The 19,564-nt window shown below is 36.3% G+C and overlaps 1 protein-coding gene across 1 annotated transcript; it reads right to left on the bottom strand.

Annotated features, from left to right (window-relative positions):
* Positions 1 to 1,463: 1,463 nt before the first annotated feature.
* si:dkey-5n18.1 (uncharacterized protein LOC570444 homolog) lies at positions 1,464 to 2,764 on the bottom strand. Its single transcript, XM_017455400.3, has 2 exons — positions 2,172 to 2,764; positions 1,464 to 1,775 (listed from the first exon to the last, which is right to left on the bottom strand). The coding sequence occupies exons 1-2, from the start codon at positions 2,640 to 2,642 to the stop codon at positions 1,596 to 1,598; spliced, it is 651 nt and encodes a 216-aa protein (XP_017310889.1). The 5' UTR covers positions 2,643 to 2,764; the 3' UTR covers positions 1,464 to 1,595.
* Positions 2,765 to 19,564: the final 16,800 nt, after the last annotated feature.

The following is a 19,564-nucleotide window of genomic DNA, read 5'->3' as shown; positions in this document are numbered from 1 at the left end:
GCAGAATCAATTCAGAAGTTTATAGGAACATTTTGTCTGCCAATTTACAAAGAAATGCATCCAATATAGTTGTGAGGAACTTCATTATGCATATTTATTTGATGTTCTATACACAGTTTGTTTGAGTCTAACAACTTTTAAGTCTTTAATGATTATTATTATTATTATTTTTAAATCCACTAGCTTGCCTGTGATTCTGCTTGACATATTATGACAGAAATACAAGTGATTAAGCTAACAAATTTATATGACACATAAAACTTAAATATTTTTGTGTTTTAAATTTTGTATAACACGAGTATGTAGTCATGGTGCTGGAAATTCAGTTCTCAATGTGTAGCCAGGGTCCTTACCAGTGCCTCAACTTGTGTACACGATATACTGATTCATATCTACTGAACTAGGGAGCTGGTTGAGACATACCCTTTGTCTACCTTTTGTCATGCGTCACCCATGTTATGGTTTGTTATTCGTCTAGAGTCCAGGTTCATGCTTATAGATTGTTTTTGGTTATTTCTTTGTTTCCCTTAGTTTAAATAAAAGCCTGCACTTGCATTCGCCTCCTGCCTCAATTCCTGACATTATAATATGGCAACAAACAGTAAAATAAATGGCAGTGCATGTAGATAGTAAATTAAGACCACTTGTGAGGTTCTAATATGAAACTGAAGTGTACACAGGAAGAGCCATGGATAGCATTCTTCAGCAGTTTACCTGAGCCTGTTTTGCAGTAAAAATGACAAATAATGATGACAGTTTTATTCTGTTTGTAATTGAAGAAAGTCTTCTAATGAAAAACTCCCTTTCAGTAAACAAAATCCTGGGCACTGTTGGCTAGTTCATGCTCCGAGAGTGATTTTCATTATGATCAATATTAGCAAATTGAAATGGCTGAGCATGGAATGCAAGATAACCGCCATGTGTCAAGAGGTGGGTGGCTATCAGGAATAAGCTTTTTTCCATTAACACAAGTTCAAGCCCTATTTCAGTGTGAAGCCATGAATCTCAGAGGAGCTCATTAATTCAGAGAAGAGTACACACATACTTAACCGCTGTTATCTACATAGAGTGATGACACTTAAGAGGCAATCTATATGTGGAGTAGTTTGGAGCAAAATGCAACAGTAGCTGTGGTGGTTTGTCTTGAGGAAGTCATCTATTGACTATCGTTGTGTAAGTGAATTTTTCAGTGTCTGTGCTTAATGTGTTTACCCAAGATTTATGTGCTTTTATATTTTCATCTATAATGTAAGAGGCCAGTGATCAATGACTTAACCTTGAAACTTTTTTTTAATTATTTTTTTTTAAGCAATTGTGTATGTGAAGGTATGTGTATTTCCTGTTCCAGTTGTCGCTGTGTGATTCCTGTTCTCGTCCTGTGAAATGTGTTGCCAAGGTCTCAGCCTTGTAGCTTAATCGCAGAATTGATTCTACCATGGCAACAAAAAAGTCTTTGAACATGGTAACAGAGCTTTCCTTTTATTCAGTGAAAAAAATTGGGATGCATACAAAGTGACACTGATATTTTCTAGCAGAGATAATTGGGTAGAGGCATAGCATGTGCTTCAGATTCAGCGATAAAGACAGCATGGGTCTCAGATCTCGTACAGCAAATGGCCAGAAAAGGTGCTGAATAGGTTCTGCGTGTCCTTAAGTGTGCTGTCGCTCTTGTTCAGGCGGACATACACCCGGTCACCATCTCTCAATTGCAACACTGCACTGTTACTGGCCGTGTCAGTGTGGAGAGCGTCCACTGCCACTGCACTCGCCACAATCTACACAAACACACACACACACACACACACAGTTATTCAATGAGTACTCATTCACTTTAATTGGCATGTCTATTAGTTTTCATTGTGAAGTTTTGTTCATGTGTTGTTTAGTGGTTGTAGATTAAGAGGCGTCTCATATTCACAAGAAATTAGCATTTTTAATGCAAAAATTTTTTTTACATTCTTTTATATATAATAAATGGAGACACAGTTTTAGTCCATGTCATGTTGGATTTTTTTTTTCTCACTCACACTTGAATGGGTTAGTGTGTATGTTTAGTGATATTAATTATCATTCTAGTAACTCAGTGGGGAGAAGCTGGGATAAAAAAATAAAATATAATCAAAGCATGACACCCAATGCTAAGTAGGGAACAGAACAGGAGTGTTAGTTACCTTGTGGTCATTAAGCACCAAGTCGGCTCTGAGGCTGAGTCCATTCTTCATTATGTGGTAACTGAAGTGGTACACGCCAGCTAAATTGCACGTGAAAGTTCCAGTCAAGGAATCATAGCGTCCACCCAGATTTGTCATCACCGTACTAAACTTCAGAATGTCGTCTTTCCCAAAGTCTTCCTTCAGTGCTACGTAAAAGGCCAGTGGTCCCTTTGCAAGAGATCCCTGTCCTTTAGGTCCAGGCAGTCCAGGAGGTCCTGCTTTTCCTGGTGGCCCTGCAGGACCCATAGGACCTTGTCCAGAAGAAGAGAGGGGGATGACCAGGCCATTAGCACCCACCTCATGTGTGCTGCTCTGGCCTTGGAAAGGGTCACACACAATCCTGCAGGATCCAGGCTGGGTCGCCCCTTCAAAGCTCCTAAAAGTGAGTATGAATACTGTTATCAGTGCTGATGACCTGAGCTCAGCCATGTTGGTCCGGTCCTACACAATCAGCAAAATAAAAAATAATTCAACTATGAATCTTTGGATACAGTTGCAGCTTGGACTAAGCTAACTAATGATCTAAGACCTTTCTGAATTGTTCAGCATTAACAAAAGTGGCATTGAGAAACTTCCCCATAAATCACATGCTGATTTATTTCGCAATACTAGACTTTCCAAATAGCAATATTTCCTATCAAAGTTTACTCCGTGTCCTGAGTAAAATGTGAAGCTTTTACCTCTACTGCATTTCCAATCTTAAAATGCGGGTAACCTAGGGTCAGGTGCACATGCTGTGTTGACTCGGGTACAGAATGTTAGGCTGTGGTTTTGGTATGAATGCATGACACCAAGGCACCATAGGTACCAAGCTGCTCCAGAAATGTCAGAAAAAATGCTAGTGACATACAATACCCCATACATGTATGCACATACATACACACTGAAGCGAGGGAAAATACTTGCAAATAGCCAACACGGTGTCATCACAGAATTGTTTTTTTTTTAGGTGTTCTTGACAAATATTTAAAAGGCAGTATCAAACCTTTGGCATCAATTCAGAAGGCTTGGTTTAATAATACCATTTTTTTTTCTCCTCCTCCTCTCTTTCCTCTACTAGATTGGTTTATGGTGTTGGAACAATAAGTCCAACTTAATAATAAATCTTATCTTTCTCCAGAGTTTTATGTCAAAACTGACATTGTATTCCGCATATGTCAGACTATACTAATTGTTTAAAGATCACACTTTCTGTTTTTCAACCTGTATGAAAAATTAAACATAACAGTGCATAATGTTTCAGTGCTGTATGGATTGTAGAACAGATGTTTCAATTAAATATGTGAAAGAAAATTGCCAAATACACAAAATATTGGTCTCAGTTTTGCCTCTGTAACAAATGGATACTAGGTTAGCTACTAATTAAGTGAATTTAAAGTTAATGTAATGAATGTGTAATGAATGGTTCCTTCTTTTAAACCATGTTTTGAAAGAGTACTTTTCCAGAATGAAGTACTACAGGCCAAGTGAATCTGCTCTTGGTGCATTAAATCTCCCACAGGGGCTCATTAAGAACTTAAAGAAATCACAATTTTAACCCAAGCACACGATCCATTGAATGGCGTTAAAGAGAAAAGTGCGAGGGAGAGAGAACTGGAAAACTGTCTGGTTGTCTGTTTTTGTAGATGAGATCGTAGTCAGACATTACTCACACATCAAATGACCACTCTGAAATAAATGCAGCTTGCTTACTGTATGTGCAGACAAAAGTAGAAAGAACAGAGGGAAAAAAGAAAAAGAATATTTTCCAACCTCTACTACCCCATGTTTTTCTTTGAACTTTTATATTGTTTCTATTTTGATGAAGCAAAATTTTTTAATTTCTTAAATATTACTGTGAGCTACATGCGGAAGAACATTTTATAACATGGGTTGTGCTACATTCTCCACCACAGGGATTAATCTGAAGGCTGTGAGAGGCAAGTAATTAGGTTTAGGAATGTAATATAATGACACAGTGTCTTATGTGTGATCCACCATTTTTTTTAAGGTTAGTCAGTCAAAGCAAATAGCCAGCCTAGCTAGCTGATGAGTTTTCATACAAACTGAGTGTTCTGATTGTTCAAGTCATTATGGTGGGAAGCTTTTACCCAATTAGAGTAACTGTTACAGCTGCAACAATGACAGCTGTGGTAAAAACAAACAAATAAATAAAAATCTACTGTAATTTGAATGATTTCCTGTGTGGAGTCAACACTAGGGAGGTGTAGTGTCAGATATATAATATTCAGTGCAAACATTAAAGAAATTGATTTGGAGAATTCTAACCTTAGCTGCATACATTGGTTTGAACAAATGTGTTATCACATTTTGGCTTCTTGTACCCATTCATTAGTTAACTCTATATAGGTTTTATTTGACTTGGAATTTTTTTTAATCAGTCCCTCCAGGATTTTGTGATTTTGCAATTGCAGAAATTAGTACAAAATCAAGCAAACCCCACAATATTCTGAGATTGAATATTCTTGGCTAAAATCCGCAGATTTTGGCCAAGATGCGTCATGTGAAGTCATCACAACGTACCCTCTTTGATTCATGAGTACAGCTAAAATGCCTCATTTACCAACAAACATCCCTGCAAAACAACTTTGTGCAATTGCAGTTTTTGGCAATTCAAGTAGTTTTAGGCAAAAAAAAAAAGCATAAAAAAACACAGCAAAATCATTTTTGGCTGCAACAATCACAAAAAAAAATCCTTTGTGAAATCCTGTACAGACTTTTAATTCCTCAAAAGAACAGATACTTGCCCACACAAGTAACCAAATAAAATAAATAAACAGCAATATATTTCTCTTTCTCTCTCTCTCTGTCTGCCTGTCTGTGTGCTTGTAGCGTGTGAGCAAAGAACTAACTATCAAAATACCGGAAGGACATGACGTTGATTCCCAAGCCCTACACACAACAACAAAGTCTTCTCTGTACTTTGAGCTGTTCATGGGAGTCAGTGTGTTTTTGAGACTGATTTATCACAAGCCATCCGGTTCAAAGGCATTTTTTTTGCACTGTTATGGTGCTTGTGTCTTTGTTTTAAGTTGTATTGGAAATTTGGTATGGGTCTTTGGCCATACTACTTTCAGGCACAGTGTTGTAGGACGGATCTGAGCTGGACTGTGACGTGTTTTCTAAATTTTACAACTCTGACAGCTCTAAATGTGAATTACTATGAATTACACTTACAGATTGTCTGACAAAAAACAATTATGTGCCCTGTTTCCCAGTGTCTACACACTGTATCTTTTAAATAGTGTTTTTTTTTTTTTTTTTTTTTTAAAGTACAGCCATCCGAAGGGAGAAATCTACTCAGTGAACCAATTTTTGTTGTTTCCTGAGAAAGTGGTAGAGAAAAAATCAAACGCATTGCATGTAATTTTTGCTTCTTATAAGCAGTTTCACAGTCGCCAGGGGATTTATTAAAACAGAAATACCACCAGCCATTTTTATTGCTTTGAGACTATGAGAGAAATGTTTGCTCATGTTTGTGCATGTGAGGAGAGTGAGATTATTTCATAAATCTCTCTAACACCATGCAATAGAGAGATGCAGGCTGAATGTAAGGATAATGTAATAAGCAAGAGTATAAGAGAGAGGGAAGAGTAGTGTAGTCGATGAAGGGAGAGGAGAAATGAGTGGAAAGGAAAGGTAAAAAGAATAGAACTGGAGAGGAAAGAAAGGACAACTGATATTATTCCCACACTTCAAGCAGTGTGCAGTTTTGAGGAAGCCCTTCATGCTTTACCCATAGCAAGTTCCCTCATTACATGTGTGAATACAACAGAATCTAACTTGCAAACATCTTGTGAGCAAATCTTTGCCAGGATTGTAGCCAGTTCTGAAGAACTTGGTTTAATGTCCAGGTTCAATTGAAATGTTCTTCTCATTAGAACAATTTGGGCCTCATGAACATTTCTTGTGACTTCCTATGTGTATCTAATTACTCATGAAGGAATAATTTAATTTTATTTTTTTAAAAAGGATTTTCTTTTCATTTATTACTTATTAGGATTACTCATTAGAAGTGCATGTAAAGTATTTCAAAATATATTTCATAGATGCCGGAAGACTTCACTTCCTGTTTGACTATAATGACATCTAGAGGTCACATGATGTTAAAAGCTGTGATGTCTTGTATGCTATCTTAATCATTGATTTATGTTACAGGCACACTTTAAAAATAACATTTAAAAACTCTTTGATAGCTCTTGTCAGGTAATGTCCAATTATCACCTAAGTCAAGTTTTGTGAAGATAGAATGGAGTGTTGGAGTAGAAGTGAAGGCTTTTGTTTCAATTCAGAATACATTAAATAATCCAATTGGGCATCAAGGACGCATTTACACTGCATTTTCATGTTATAATTCCACCTAGTTAAATGCAGTCTTTGCCAACAGTTGGCCTCATTTATGAAGCTGAATGCTAATGAATTTATTTGTGAATCAGTCATAGGAGCATTTACACAAGAACTTTGGTATTCATGAAAAGCTTGTAAATTTAGAAAAAGGTTTGTATCATATGTATGTTTCTGAGTGTGCATAAATTTATGTATAAGAAAAATAACTAATGAAACCCTTAACTGATCCTCTTCAAATAATATTTATAATGTGCATATAATTTTAATGTTTTAATGCTGTCAGGATTAAAACACTAATTTATTTCAGTAACAAAAAAAGTATATAGATATATTTTTAAACCTGTTGTTTCATATCAATGCCATTAAATAAAAAGTGTGTGTGTGTGTGTCCAGGGCACACGGTGGCTTAGTGGTTAGAACGTTCGCCTCACACCTTCAGCAATTGCCTAGACCCTCACATCACCATACACTAGTCCACCAATCAAGACGGCAGCAGAAGACTAGGCTCTTTGTCCATTGGATATAGATGAATTGTCACTCACCTGTAGTGACACCAATTAATGTCACCATTTCAATGTGGGTCTCACCCTCTGAATCTATGAAGAGATGGGGTTCGATGAACAAAATACAAAAATGCAAATTTTCTGCAGCTAACCGACTTTAAGCCAGTGACTTCAGAAACAAACACATCCTTCAGGGGCTGCTGAGCGAAAGGTTAAACAGGCACGCAAAGAAAGGGTAGCTCGTGATGCAGGTATGTGAGTTGTCATCATCTATTTTGGAGTGATTTGTAATATATTCTAAAAATAAATTGGGCCTTGTTCTGTTGATCGGCGTCATTTCAGGACAGATCATTTGTGGGTTTATTCCAAAAAGCACGAGCACTGTCAATGCTTCAAGACTGTCCGACACTTTGAATTTACACGTACAACGACATTGCAGTGGCACACAGTGGTCATTCACCTCACACCTCCAGGGTTGGGGGTTCGAGTCCCGCCGTGGCCCTGAGTGTGCAGAGTTTACATGTTCTCCCTGTCCTGTGGGGGTATTCTCCAGGTACCCCGGTTTCCTCCCCCAGTCCAAAGACATGCATGGTAGGCTGATTGGCATGTCCGAAGTGTCTGTAGTGTATGAATGGGTGTGTGATTGTGTATGTGTTTGTGCCCTGCGATGGATTGGCACCCTGTCCAAGGTGCACCCTGCCTTGTGTCCTATTCTCCTTGGGATAGGCTCCAGGTTCCTCGTGACCCTGAAGGATAAGAGTATTGAAAATGGATGGATTGATGGAATGACATTGCGTCGGGAACTGACTAGCAAACTACTAAAGTAAAAGTAAAGAAGTTTGTATTCAAAGTCAAAGAACAAACACACTAGAGCATTAAAAAGGTACCTCAACTGTCTGTATATCTTCAAAATTCTGCTGATGTTTACATTACTGCTTTAACATAATACTTCATTTTAGTTTTCAACTCATAAATACTGTTGTTATTTTTATTGAAAAACAAGCATATAATTTTTATGAAGAAATGAACTATTCTTTCTGCTTTGCAGTTTGTCTCTTTCACTTCCACTAGCAGTTGATTTGTGTATATAGTGCATATTTAAGGTATTGCTCTGCAATACATATGGCTATATCTATAGTATATATTGGTTCAATAGGAGGAGGAAATCCTGTCCATACCCAGCTAGGAAAAAACGATAAAAGCACTGGTGTTCATTTACTGAAGTGGTGTGCAGGAAGTGTTCATCTGTGATGATTTGTTAGCAATGTAATGTTGTCTTGTATCCCCCCCCCTTTACTGTACAGAGTAGGAAAAACTGTTCGTTATTCCAAATAGTGGGTAGGGGTGTAACAGTAAATAAATTACTGAACAAATTACTGTAAAAATAAATCCTGGCTGCCTTAAAATTTCTAGTCATTGTGGCTTTATGAGTAATTTCTAATTAAATTTAATAAACTGACTTAAAAAAAAACAAAAAACAAAACAAGTTTAATCAAGTTTTGCCTAGGGCCTTCAAATGTCTAGAATCGGCCCAGAATATGATGACCAGAATGATGACAATTGCTTTCAACGTCTTTTCCTTTCACCACATTTAATGTCATTGAACATTTATGGAAAGTTTTTGAACGCAGATTTCAAAGTAAATATCCAAGTCCTTCATCAGTCATAGAACTCAAAGATTTTCTTCTTGATGAATACTCCATACAGTGTTTCACTGAAACATGATTCATGGCATTCTGTAGACAAAGGCTTATCTTACTCCTTATTAGATACTTTAATATTGGTAGAGGTTTTCCTTATTTTGTCCACCTCCTTTCAAGATTTCAAATTCCCAGAATACATGATCCAGCTCTTCATGAGACGTTTTGAACACAGGGATTTGTGTTTAGAGCAGTAGATCCACAGGACTAAAGCCAGGACAGCAGAATGTAGTTCACTACATACCCCATAAGAAGACGTTTAAGATTAAGCCTCAGTCTCTGACTTTATCAATTGTTCATTCAGTGTTAAAGTGGGATACTTTTTTTGCAGGGTTACTAATTGAAAGGCTCCTGTTTGATATCAAATCTCTTAGACTGAAAGGATCACCATAAATATGAGCATAGAAAGCATATAATAGTCCACTGGATGGCAGTATTGCCTTTGTCTTTTTCTTTTCTTTTTTCTTTTTTGGTTCCTTAACTACCAAACATTTCCTTATGGTTTTCCCTAGTGATTTCTAAATGACTTCCACAGAGCGATCGGTGTTATCCAAAGGCCTTAAATTTATACCTACAAGGCCTGTCCCCAATGAATTCACCTGAGCCTCAGATTCCTGTTCTTGGTGGACTGGGGTGGAACCTAGTGTGGACTAATTTTTGTAGTCCACTAGCCTCAAGGTTTGACATGTTTTGCATTCTGAGATGCTTTTCTGCTAACCACGGTTGTGAAGAGTAGTGGTTTGAGTTACTGTATCCTCCTCATCTTACTTAAACCAGCCTCATCATTCTCCTCTGACCTTTCTCATCAACAAGGCATTTTTTTTTCCTGCAGAACTGTCACTCACTGGATGATTTTTGTTTTTTGCATGATGTTGAACCCATGAGATCAGAAGTTTCTGAAATACTCCAACCAGCCTACCTGGACCACCAACCATATCACGGTCAAAGTCACTGAGATCACGTTTTTCCTATTCTGATGTTTGATGTGAACATTAACTAAAGCTCATGACCTAGTGGTGCTTGAAAGTTTGTGAATCCTTTAGAATTTTCTATATTTCCGCATAAATATGGAAATTCAAGACCATTGTTACCCTCCGCAGGAGTGGTCGACCAACAGAGATCACTCCAAGAGCAAGACTTGCAATAGTCTGCCAGGTCACAAAGGAAACCAGGGTAACTCCTAAGCAACTAAAGGCCTCTCTCACGTTGGCTAATGTTCATGATTCCACCATCGGGAGAAGGCTGAACAACAATGGTGTACATGGCTTGGTTGCAAGGAGAAAACTGGTTCTGCAAAATGAACACTGCTGGCCCTCTGCAGTTCAAAGACCACATGGACAAGCCAGAAAGCTATTGAATAAATGTTTTGTGGATAGATAAGGCCAAAATAGAACTTATTGGTTTAAATTAGAAGCGTTCTGTTTGGGGAAAGGAAAATACTGCATTCCATTATGAGAATCATATCCCATCTATGAAACGTGGTGGTGGTAGTATCATGGTTTGGGCCTGTTTTGCTGCATCTGGGTCAGGACGACTTGCCATCATTGATGGAAGAATGAATTCTGAATTATACCAGCACACAAATCATTCTACCAAAGAATGGTTAATGGTTTTGGTTTTGGAATGGCCAAGTCAATGTCTTGATGTTAATTCAATAGGAATGTTGTTGAAGTACTTGAAGCTAACAACTCATATAAGGAAACCCACCAAAATCCCAGAGTTGAAATTGAAATTCCTTCAAGCCAATGTGCAGAACTGAACAATGGTTACCCAAAATGTTTAGTTGCAGTTAGTGTTGCACATGGGGGTCACACCAGATACTGAAAGCAAAGGTTCACATATATTTGCCACTTACAGATGTGTAATATTGGATCATTTTCCTCAATAAATCAATGACAAAGTATAATATTCTGTCTCATTTCTTTAAAGGAAACCTATTGTGGCTCTTTTAAGAAGATGTAAAAAGTCTCAGGTGTATTTCAGCTCAAAATACCCCACAGATCATTTATTATACCATGCTGTAAATTAGGGATGCACCGAATGTTCGGCAACCGAAATTATTCGGACGAAAATAGCAAAAAAAAGCACTTTCGGTGTTCGGCTGCATAATTGAAAAGGCCGAATAAATTTGACCGAACAATGACGTGTTTGATGAAGCGACCAAATAGCCTAGCAACCAGAGTGAGACGTGCAAAGCTTTAATTGCAGCAAACATGTCGGCAGTGTGGAAGCATTTTAAGTGTCAGAGAAAGATCTAGGAATGGCCTTTAAAGAAGTAGGCATATGTCTAGGACAATTATTCATTTGTTGTGTGTCCATCCACTTTTTTGCTCTCTTGTCAATGCACTTTTTAGTTGTAGGCTACAGAGTGTTACATTCTTTCTTTCAGCAGTCAGTTATAGGCCTAACATAGGCTGTTCAAGGGGGGGGCTCAAAGATGACCACATAGAAATATTTTTATTTTGCTAATTTATTTATTTAAAGTTATATTGTGCCTTGTTGGTAGCCTGTGCCTGCTGGAATGAAAAAAAATGTTCAGTGTTAAATAAATATTTTGAAATTGTAGTTTTTGTAATTGATTTTTTCTTTCAAAAGCTAGACAAAATAATAAAATGCACATTTTGACTATTTAATTTATGTAATGGTGAAAAAAATGGCAAAATAAATGGAAAAAACGCGAAAAAACGTGTTCGGTATTCGGCCAAGTTTTTCATTATATTCGGCTTCAGCCAAGAATTTTCATTTCGGTGCTTCCCTGCTGTAAATGCCCCTTTTTGGGTGAAAGCAAAAAAACGCTGTTTTCGTGTGCGTCTCTTTAAATGCAAATAAACTGCTGCTCCCTGCCCTCTTCCCAGAAGAGGCACTGAAACCTGTACTTCTGAAACCTTGCTTACCTATTTGAAGTTTACTCTCCTCCTCCCGGTTGCATCGAATTGTTTAAGCACTTCCTCGCTGTTGATTTTAATTTTTTAGGATGAATGTTCATAAGGGCAAGTCGAGTAAGCCTGTAGTCTGTCATTGTGTTGTGTAAATATCTCTTCAGGCACCTCAATACGCTAAAAGACTGCTCTGCAGAGGCTGTGGATGTGGGCATAGTTAGAAGGACTTTCAGTGCACGTTGTAAATTTGGGAAAAATTCCGCCGTGTTCTTTAAAACCTCACAAATGCCACTGCTGCTGCGTGCTGTACCATTAAATTGCCTCCACAGCTCTAGTTCAATATCAGCACCATCTAGATTGGGCATCAGTACCCCGTACTCATTTTTTTATCTCCTGCCACACTGTGTCCAACAATTCTGACAGTTTGTCCGGCAACAAATACTGGTCTTTCAGTCGTGGGAGTGCCAGGCAATCTCGGTCTTTCACTTCAGATGAGAGGTAATCTATGAAGGGAAGAAACAGATTCTGTCACCAGTATTCCTCTGTGGTTGTTGCTGGTGTGTTTGACAGCTTTGTCTGCATTGTTACTATGTGAGGGACTGGGGGATTGAAATGAAGTTTGGCAGCCAACTCACAACTTTTGATCCCACATCTTTCCGAACGTTGCATCTTCCCTTTTATTTTGAAGCAGCATCATTAACGCACTGTCATTAATAGCTGTATCTCAACCTTGTATATAAAGTCTCGTTGAAAAACTCATCAGGGATCAACAGAATCAGTGGCTGATTTAATCTCATCTGATTTAAATGTGCCGATATCTGATACGTCAGTTATTGTAACCGGGTAACAGCTAACAGGTACCTGTGGGCTGCAAGGACTAACAGAAGGTTGCTGTTGGAGGGTAGCGGTTCCATGTGAGGAGGTTGAGCAGCTGGCAGCTAGCAGCTGGATCCGAATCATCCAATGAAAGAGACTGGGCCTGGGGTTCCCGAACCGTGCCAACGAGACTGCGGTCTCCACTATGGGCAGAGGAGCAATTTTTGCCTCATTAGTTTTAGGCCTTTTTGCAAATGTCTCAATCAAGTTGAGCTATTTTAGAGAGCATTTATTCATTTTGAATCTTGTTTTAAACATTAACTATCTGAAATGTCATTTTATGTTTGTGGAAAAAGCACCAATTAAACAAAACTAAAGTAGCCAATAGATTTCTTTTCACCCATCCCCCACCATGCATGATGCAAGCACATACACACTTTACAACACAAACTCATTCTCTCTTGCTTTCTCAATATGTCACAGAGTGTACACAGACAGATTATTAATCAATTTAAAAAAAATATGTAAAAAATAAAAACTGCATTAATTAGCACCCTCTCAGGGTACGCACAGTGCGTACAGCTGTACAGCTGCAGGCGCCACTGCACCTTACTGTAGTGTGCATAATAAAGTTGCAGTTATGAATTATACAGACAGTAAATGTTTTCTGGTGAAGACATAGCTTTGGTCTCCGTGAATACAATCAGAGACCATGGTACCTTTAGCTACATTAACCGTGGAATGTGCTAACAAACACATTCGTAAAGGCGACTTACAAACATTCACAAAATATAAAGTGTCATACTTGCTGGATCTTCTGGATATAAAGCTGCATCATGAATAGTTGGTAATGATCCATACTTTAGAATAGAATTTGGTAACACTTTCTATGAAGCCCATGCTTATAATGAATTATAGCCCCATTTATAATTATTTCTAAGCAAATATTACTGCTCTATAAACACATTTATCACGAAAAATAAAGACATATACTTTGTTATAATAACGGCTATACTTAAGCTCTCCTCATTTACCGAGAGATGTCCTGCTGCAATCAACAGTGCCTTCAAATAGACAATCTCCCAGATGAAAACTGAAAACTGACAGTAGCAGCACCTTCTGAGACACAGTGTGTCAGACACTTGTTCTTAATGAACTTGTTAACCTCAGGCATTTCTTGAAAACTAGAAAACTAGAAAGATTGACTTGTTAAAAGCTATAGCTCCTCAGCCATATGTATGAAAATGCATATTCCGATTTGACATTATACTTCAAAAATTACAATGTTTTGATGGTATGTAACATTTAAAAAAAAATTAGTGAAATTGTTTGCATAAATATGATTTCTGTTTTTTTTATTACTTTATTAAAACCATTATTGTTCAGTAGTTGCATTTACAAATAAACAATTCTAAAGGCATTTATAATGCATAATAAGCACATCTTAACATTTGCATTATGGAAACTGTAGCCTATGCTTTCACTTTATCATCAATGATGCATTTATAAAGGTTAGTAATTGTGTTATAACTCACAATAAGTATTTATAAGGCAACACAACTATCACCAACAATATAAAATAATTAATTTATTGGATCTAGAACTAAATCTGCATTACTAATAAGTCATTATAACTATAATATAATAACATTATAAAAATGCAGGCTATATTTTTATGAATACATTAATGGAACCATAAGACTGACTAATTAATACTTATAAATTGGTGTATAATGCATTATGAGCATGGGCACTGAAAAAGCAAGTACATCACTTATAAGTAATTATAACAATAATATAAATGTAGCTATAACTGTTCTTATAACAAAGTATAGGTTTTTATGGGTCGTTATAAATGTGTTTATGGAGCAGAAATACATACTTAGAAATAGTTATAAATGGGGCTATAATTAATTATAAGCATGAGCTTCATAGAAAGTGTTACCTAAAATTTTTTGCAAATCCTGCTTAATATTGATATTTTACAGCCAATAAAAGAACTCTTACGAAGCTGAGACATTCTTCTTTTCACTGTAGCTGCTCCGTCACCAGTTGTGGGCGGGGCCTGTTCCAACGTGACGTCATGTTTGAGAGAAAACTAAAATGACTCCTTTTGAAACACGGTTTATGATTTATGGGGAATATAAAAAATGGAGTGTTGTAGTTTTACCATTGTATGGTGGTTGTGTACATACTTCTAACACACATTTATGTTTAAACACCATATATGTTCAAATACTATGTAAAAGTGAATTTTTGCATAATAAGTCTCCTTTAATTGGGCTTTCTTTTATCTACTTTTAGGACTTTTGTGATAATCTGATGATGTTTTATGTCATATTTATGCAGAAATGAAGAAAATCCTAAAGGGTTCACAAACTTTCAAGCACCACTGTATATGATTTTCTGCATTGCGCTGCTGCTGGGTTTTTTCTTTTCTTTTCATAAAGACTGTTCAGCCTATGGGTGATTTATAGGACTTCGAACAGTGTATCTTGCCATGGCTCTGCAAAAAAAGAAATCCCAAACCAGGGCTATACATATCCTGGTTGAATGTATGTGTGTGTGTCACTTTCTTATAAATAACTCAATCCACTATCGTAGGAGGAGTTTCTTTGGAGGATTTTATGGGCACAAGTAGTAAAGTACTACTGGAAATTCAGATTTTTAAATGAAACCAGGCATATCTCATTTGGTATTAATATGAGAAACTTTGGCAGACACCATACTAATATACAGTTCATGACATCAATCAAACTGGGAGAGCTAACACTTCCTCTAAAACATGAAACCAGAACCTGTATCTTTTCAAACTCCAACACTGCTTGTTCCTTAATCAGTATGTTAGTATGCACAAATGATAAGAAAATACCTTATAATAAAAGACCTTGTTTATCTGTGACCAAGCTGAGCTTTTAAAATCACAAGTCTCACCAGCCACCTGCTGTCTTCGCCTCCTCTCCTGTATGACAATAGGCAGCTAAACTGATTGCATTGTAAACAAGAAAACTTAATGAAAAATCTCTTATCAGGGCCAATGCACTTGCCGGTGGGGACTAGACGACCTTAATATACCAATTAAATTTTTGCAAATGAATTATACCAAGCAATATTTTCTCCCATTAACATATTGCTACATCCAATTTATGTGTCTTTGATAGCAAAGATGTTGGGCAATACTGTGATGACTCTGGAGTGCTGTCTAATTGAACACACACACACACACACACACACACACACACACACACACACACACACACACACACACACACACACACACACACACACACACACACACACACACACACACATATACATATATACATGCACAGGTCTGCACCAATCCAAGAATAATTAATGAAGCATGCTCCCATAGACTGAATATGTTAGAGAATTGTTTGGTTCATGTGGAATGACACACACTGATATGCAATATTGATAGACTGTGGCCATGATGGGATACATTTCACCAGTAATGATGTTCTGATACACCATGCTGTTTAGAGTTTTAGCAGTCATGTAGTTTTGCATTGATTGTAATACTACTAATGACCTCTAAAACTCTGAATGGTCCAATCCACATTACCTGTGTGACCTGTTGGTCTATTATCATCCTAGACATCTACTTCGATCAAATGGTGCAGATTCTTTATAAATATCTATAATAATGTTTAGGTTGGAATCCTATTGGTTTACTCAGGCTTTTTGCTAAATAGCTTTTTTCTCTTAGGTAAAAATGCAGATCTGTTTGTTCATGGCAGTGGATGGTTTCAGTAAACTGGAATGCATTTACATTGGGGGAAATAAGTTTTGGACGCGTCAACATTTTTTTCAATAAATATATTTCCTATTAGGCTACTCACATGAAATTTTCAATCAGAATTAACTCAAGCAATCCAGAAATATATATATATAAAAAAATCACAACATTATACACATCAAGTGAAGTATTTCAAACCTTTTTTTTTTGTTTTGTTTTAATCTTGATGGTTACAGTTTACAGCTCATGGAAATCAAAAATCCAGTATCTCAAAATATTAGAATAAAGACTTTTACTTACTGAGTAAAATTACATACTTGCTGAGTAATTAAGTAGTAGTTCTTAGTATTTCATAGGAATAAGATGGATGTTAATGAAGAATTACTCATTTGTTCCTTGTATACCTACAAGTTTATTGTGTGTTCATTTATTGTGTGCAGCTTCAGTAAACAGGAATTAATTGCCTTTAAGTGATGGGTATTTTATTTTAAACCATGAGATACAAAACACTCTCTACTTCCATGCAGACTGCTAATTAGACTTACCTGCTCGGGAGGCAGAAAACCTGTCTGAAAAATACAGATTCGTTTTGAAAATCTGGAGCAGAGGTGTAAAAAAAACGTGACGACACTTATGGGCATTGATTTGAAGTACATAAAAGTAATATGGAAGTCGCACATTTTCAATACCCTGTGAAATATGGGGTTACAACCATGTACTGCACAAACTGCCATCATTTTACTAGAAAATCTTATCTGACACTTAAAATTCAAATCAGTGAGCTTAGCTTGTAAAGTTAAGATTCAAGATGGCAGCACTATTCTTGTATTTAGCTCAGCTAAAAGAGGATCTACTTTTTATGCTGTATTCACTACCTTCGCCTGCCAGTGAATGCCAGACTATGTCACTGCTAATGGAATCTGGTCTAAAGTTCAATTATAACTGTTTCTGGCAAAACAGATGCCATTTTTCTTCTGTCTATAAGGAAATGAAGCATAAGCCCACATCCATTTTAATCACCTTTCTGTCTTTTCTCATAAATTGCTCTTCTCCCTTCTCCCTCATCTATGATTATACAGTAGTATCTATCACCATCGTAACTTTGTTTGCAGTGTTATCTATCACCATAGTAACATCGCTTTTCAGCATATTGCGTAATACAATCCTATAATATATATATATATATATATATATATATATATATATATATATATACACACACACACACACACACACACACATATATATATATATATATATATATATATATATATATATATATATATATATATATATATAAAAGAAAAAATATTTTTTAATTTGCAATACAAATAGACTTAACATTTTATCTAAAGAATTGTCATTTTACTTTATTATTTTAGTGCACCTTTGTTCCTCTCAAATATTTGTTTGCACGATAAATTTCATTACAAATATTGCAAGTTCAGATAATTTGTTTCATCAGGGAATTATTTTACTACAGTCTACTAATGATTTAACTTGATTTGTTTGGGTGGCTTGAGAAAGCACGATTTTAAGAGCATAGTCACACATGATTTAGCAAGTGAGTTGTTTTGCTGTTATATAATGGCTAAGTTAGTTTGTGCTGTGTGAAACTTCTGCTCAAGGCCAGTTCAGCGATGAGGTCAGCAATGAGGTCGTCTGTCAGAGCATCATGGACCCCTTACACTCATTGATTTGCATAAGGGGTCATTGGGTCACATAGCTCTCTCTGTTCAGTGCCATACATGGGGGTGTTCGAGACACACCCCAGAGATGCAGCACACAATTACACATACATTCACATTTTAAAAAGGAGAGTAAGACACATTTAATGTTAATCTTTCTCTTTTTGGACACAAAAGGTGCAGAATAACATTTTAGAACTTTATAGTTAAGTAAAAGAAGAGCCAACTAAAAAAAAAAAAGACTTTATGTACTTTCACAAGTTTCAAAAAGTGGAGTTGCCAGATACAGGGTTGTCGGACCTCCGCCAGAGGACTTGCCATATTTCTACCCACACACTGGATTCCAGTCAGCAAGGCCTTTAGCTGAATTGAATGAGTTTGCTTTTCATAATATCTGTCTGCATCTACTGTAAAGAAACAAAAATAAGTTTTGTCATAAATTCTATAGCATTTGAAAGCAAAAGGTCTAATATAGGACATTCCTTATATTCCTATCTATATCCTATATGTGGTGCCTTTCTATCACTGGTTAAAGCTCTCCCACTGTTTTAGTGTGCTTTTATGTATTTCTATGAGAAATACACAGTATTAATATACAATATTGTTTTATGCATTTTTGTTACTACATTTTATGGCTTTCTATCTTTACACAATATTACTTTCCACCCTGCTAGTATTTGCTGTAAGAAAATAACTGATACTCTGACATCACTTTCATGAATAGACATCATATTTTAACTTTGCTGAGCTGGTTAAGTCCTAACACACCGTCCACAGATAATCTTGTCTTGTATTTCCACACTGTTATGTTCCACTGTTTATGCTTCCCAAAACAGTGAAATAAATACATAGCATGCATTCTTCTCAGTAATTTATTTGAACATTAAAATTTTGTAAATGTAAAATACTCTATATAGTATACAGGATAAATATACTAACCTGTATACTATACAGTATATAAAGTACATTATATTTTTAATGTCTTATGGACAAAAAGGAACTGAATACAATACACAACACAACAGAGACTACACAGAAGTTTACCCAGCTTACAGTTTTAGGTTAGCAGAATGCTGTGTTGTAAGAATATTTTTATTTGTAATATATTATTGTAATATTATACATTAGACTTCTAATTTGTAATATTATTGTATATTTGTAAATGTTGTACAATGTTGCTGCATTTTTATTTCTTGAACCATGACACTTAAGCTTCTTGGTAGGTTACTAAACTTATTGAACAATCTAAATAATGCTCACTGTTAGCTCTTTATATATTTGGTTTAGTACCCAGTACATCAAGCCGCAGGCAGTATCACAGCTAAAATGACTTAATTAGCATATAATATTTTTGCTTTAAATTATGCAGTGCTGCTTAGCTGAAAATGACAGTAACACAGCAGGCCTATAATCAGGAGATCAGGGGGAAAGTCAGTCATTATCTTTAGCTCTCCAGTTCTCTAGAACCTTTGGTACTAAAATGCCTATTCTATTTGGCTACTTTAAATATATATTTTTATAAATAGTATTTTTGTCCTTTCTCTAGTGCACTGTTTACAGTGCTTTTGTTTTTGTCTCTAGCTGAGAACTGTGGCCTTGAGTAGGTAAGGAACATTTAAACACAAAACATGCCAGTATGAATGTAGAGTCTCTAACTA

The sequence above is a fragment of the Ictalurus punctatus genome, chromosome 25 (genome assembly GCF_001660625.3).
Source record: "Ictalurus punctatus breed USDA103 chromosome 25, Coco_2.0, whole genome shotgun sequence".
NCBI classification, from domain to species: Eukaryota; Metazoa; Chordata; class Actinopteri; order Siluriformes; family Ictaluridae; genus Ictalurus; species Ictalurus punctatus.
This window is presented reverse-complemented; position numbering and strand designations above follow the sequence as displayed.

Excerpts from the sequence above, each read along its gene's own strand:
- si:dkey-5n18.1 (XM_017455400.3), bottom strand. The coding sequence starts at position 2,642 with ATGGCTGAGCTCAGGTCATCAGCACTGATAACAGTATTCATACTCACT. Across the intron at positions 1,776-2,171 it reads TGGTGCTTAATGACCACAAG|ATTGTGGCGAGTGCAGTGGC; the intron begins GTAACTAACACT and ends GTGTTTGTGTAG.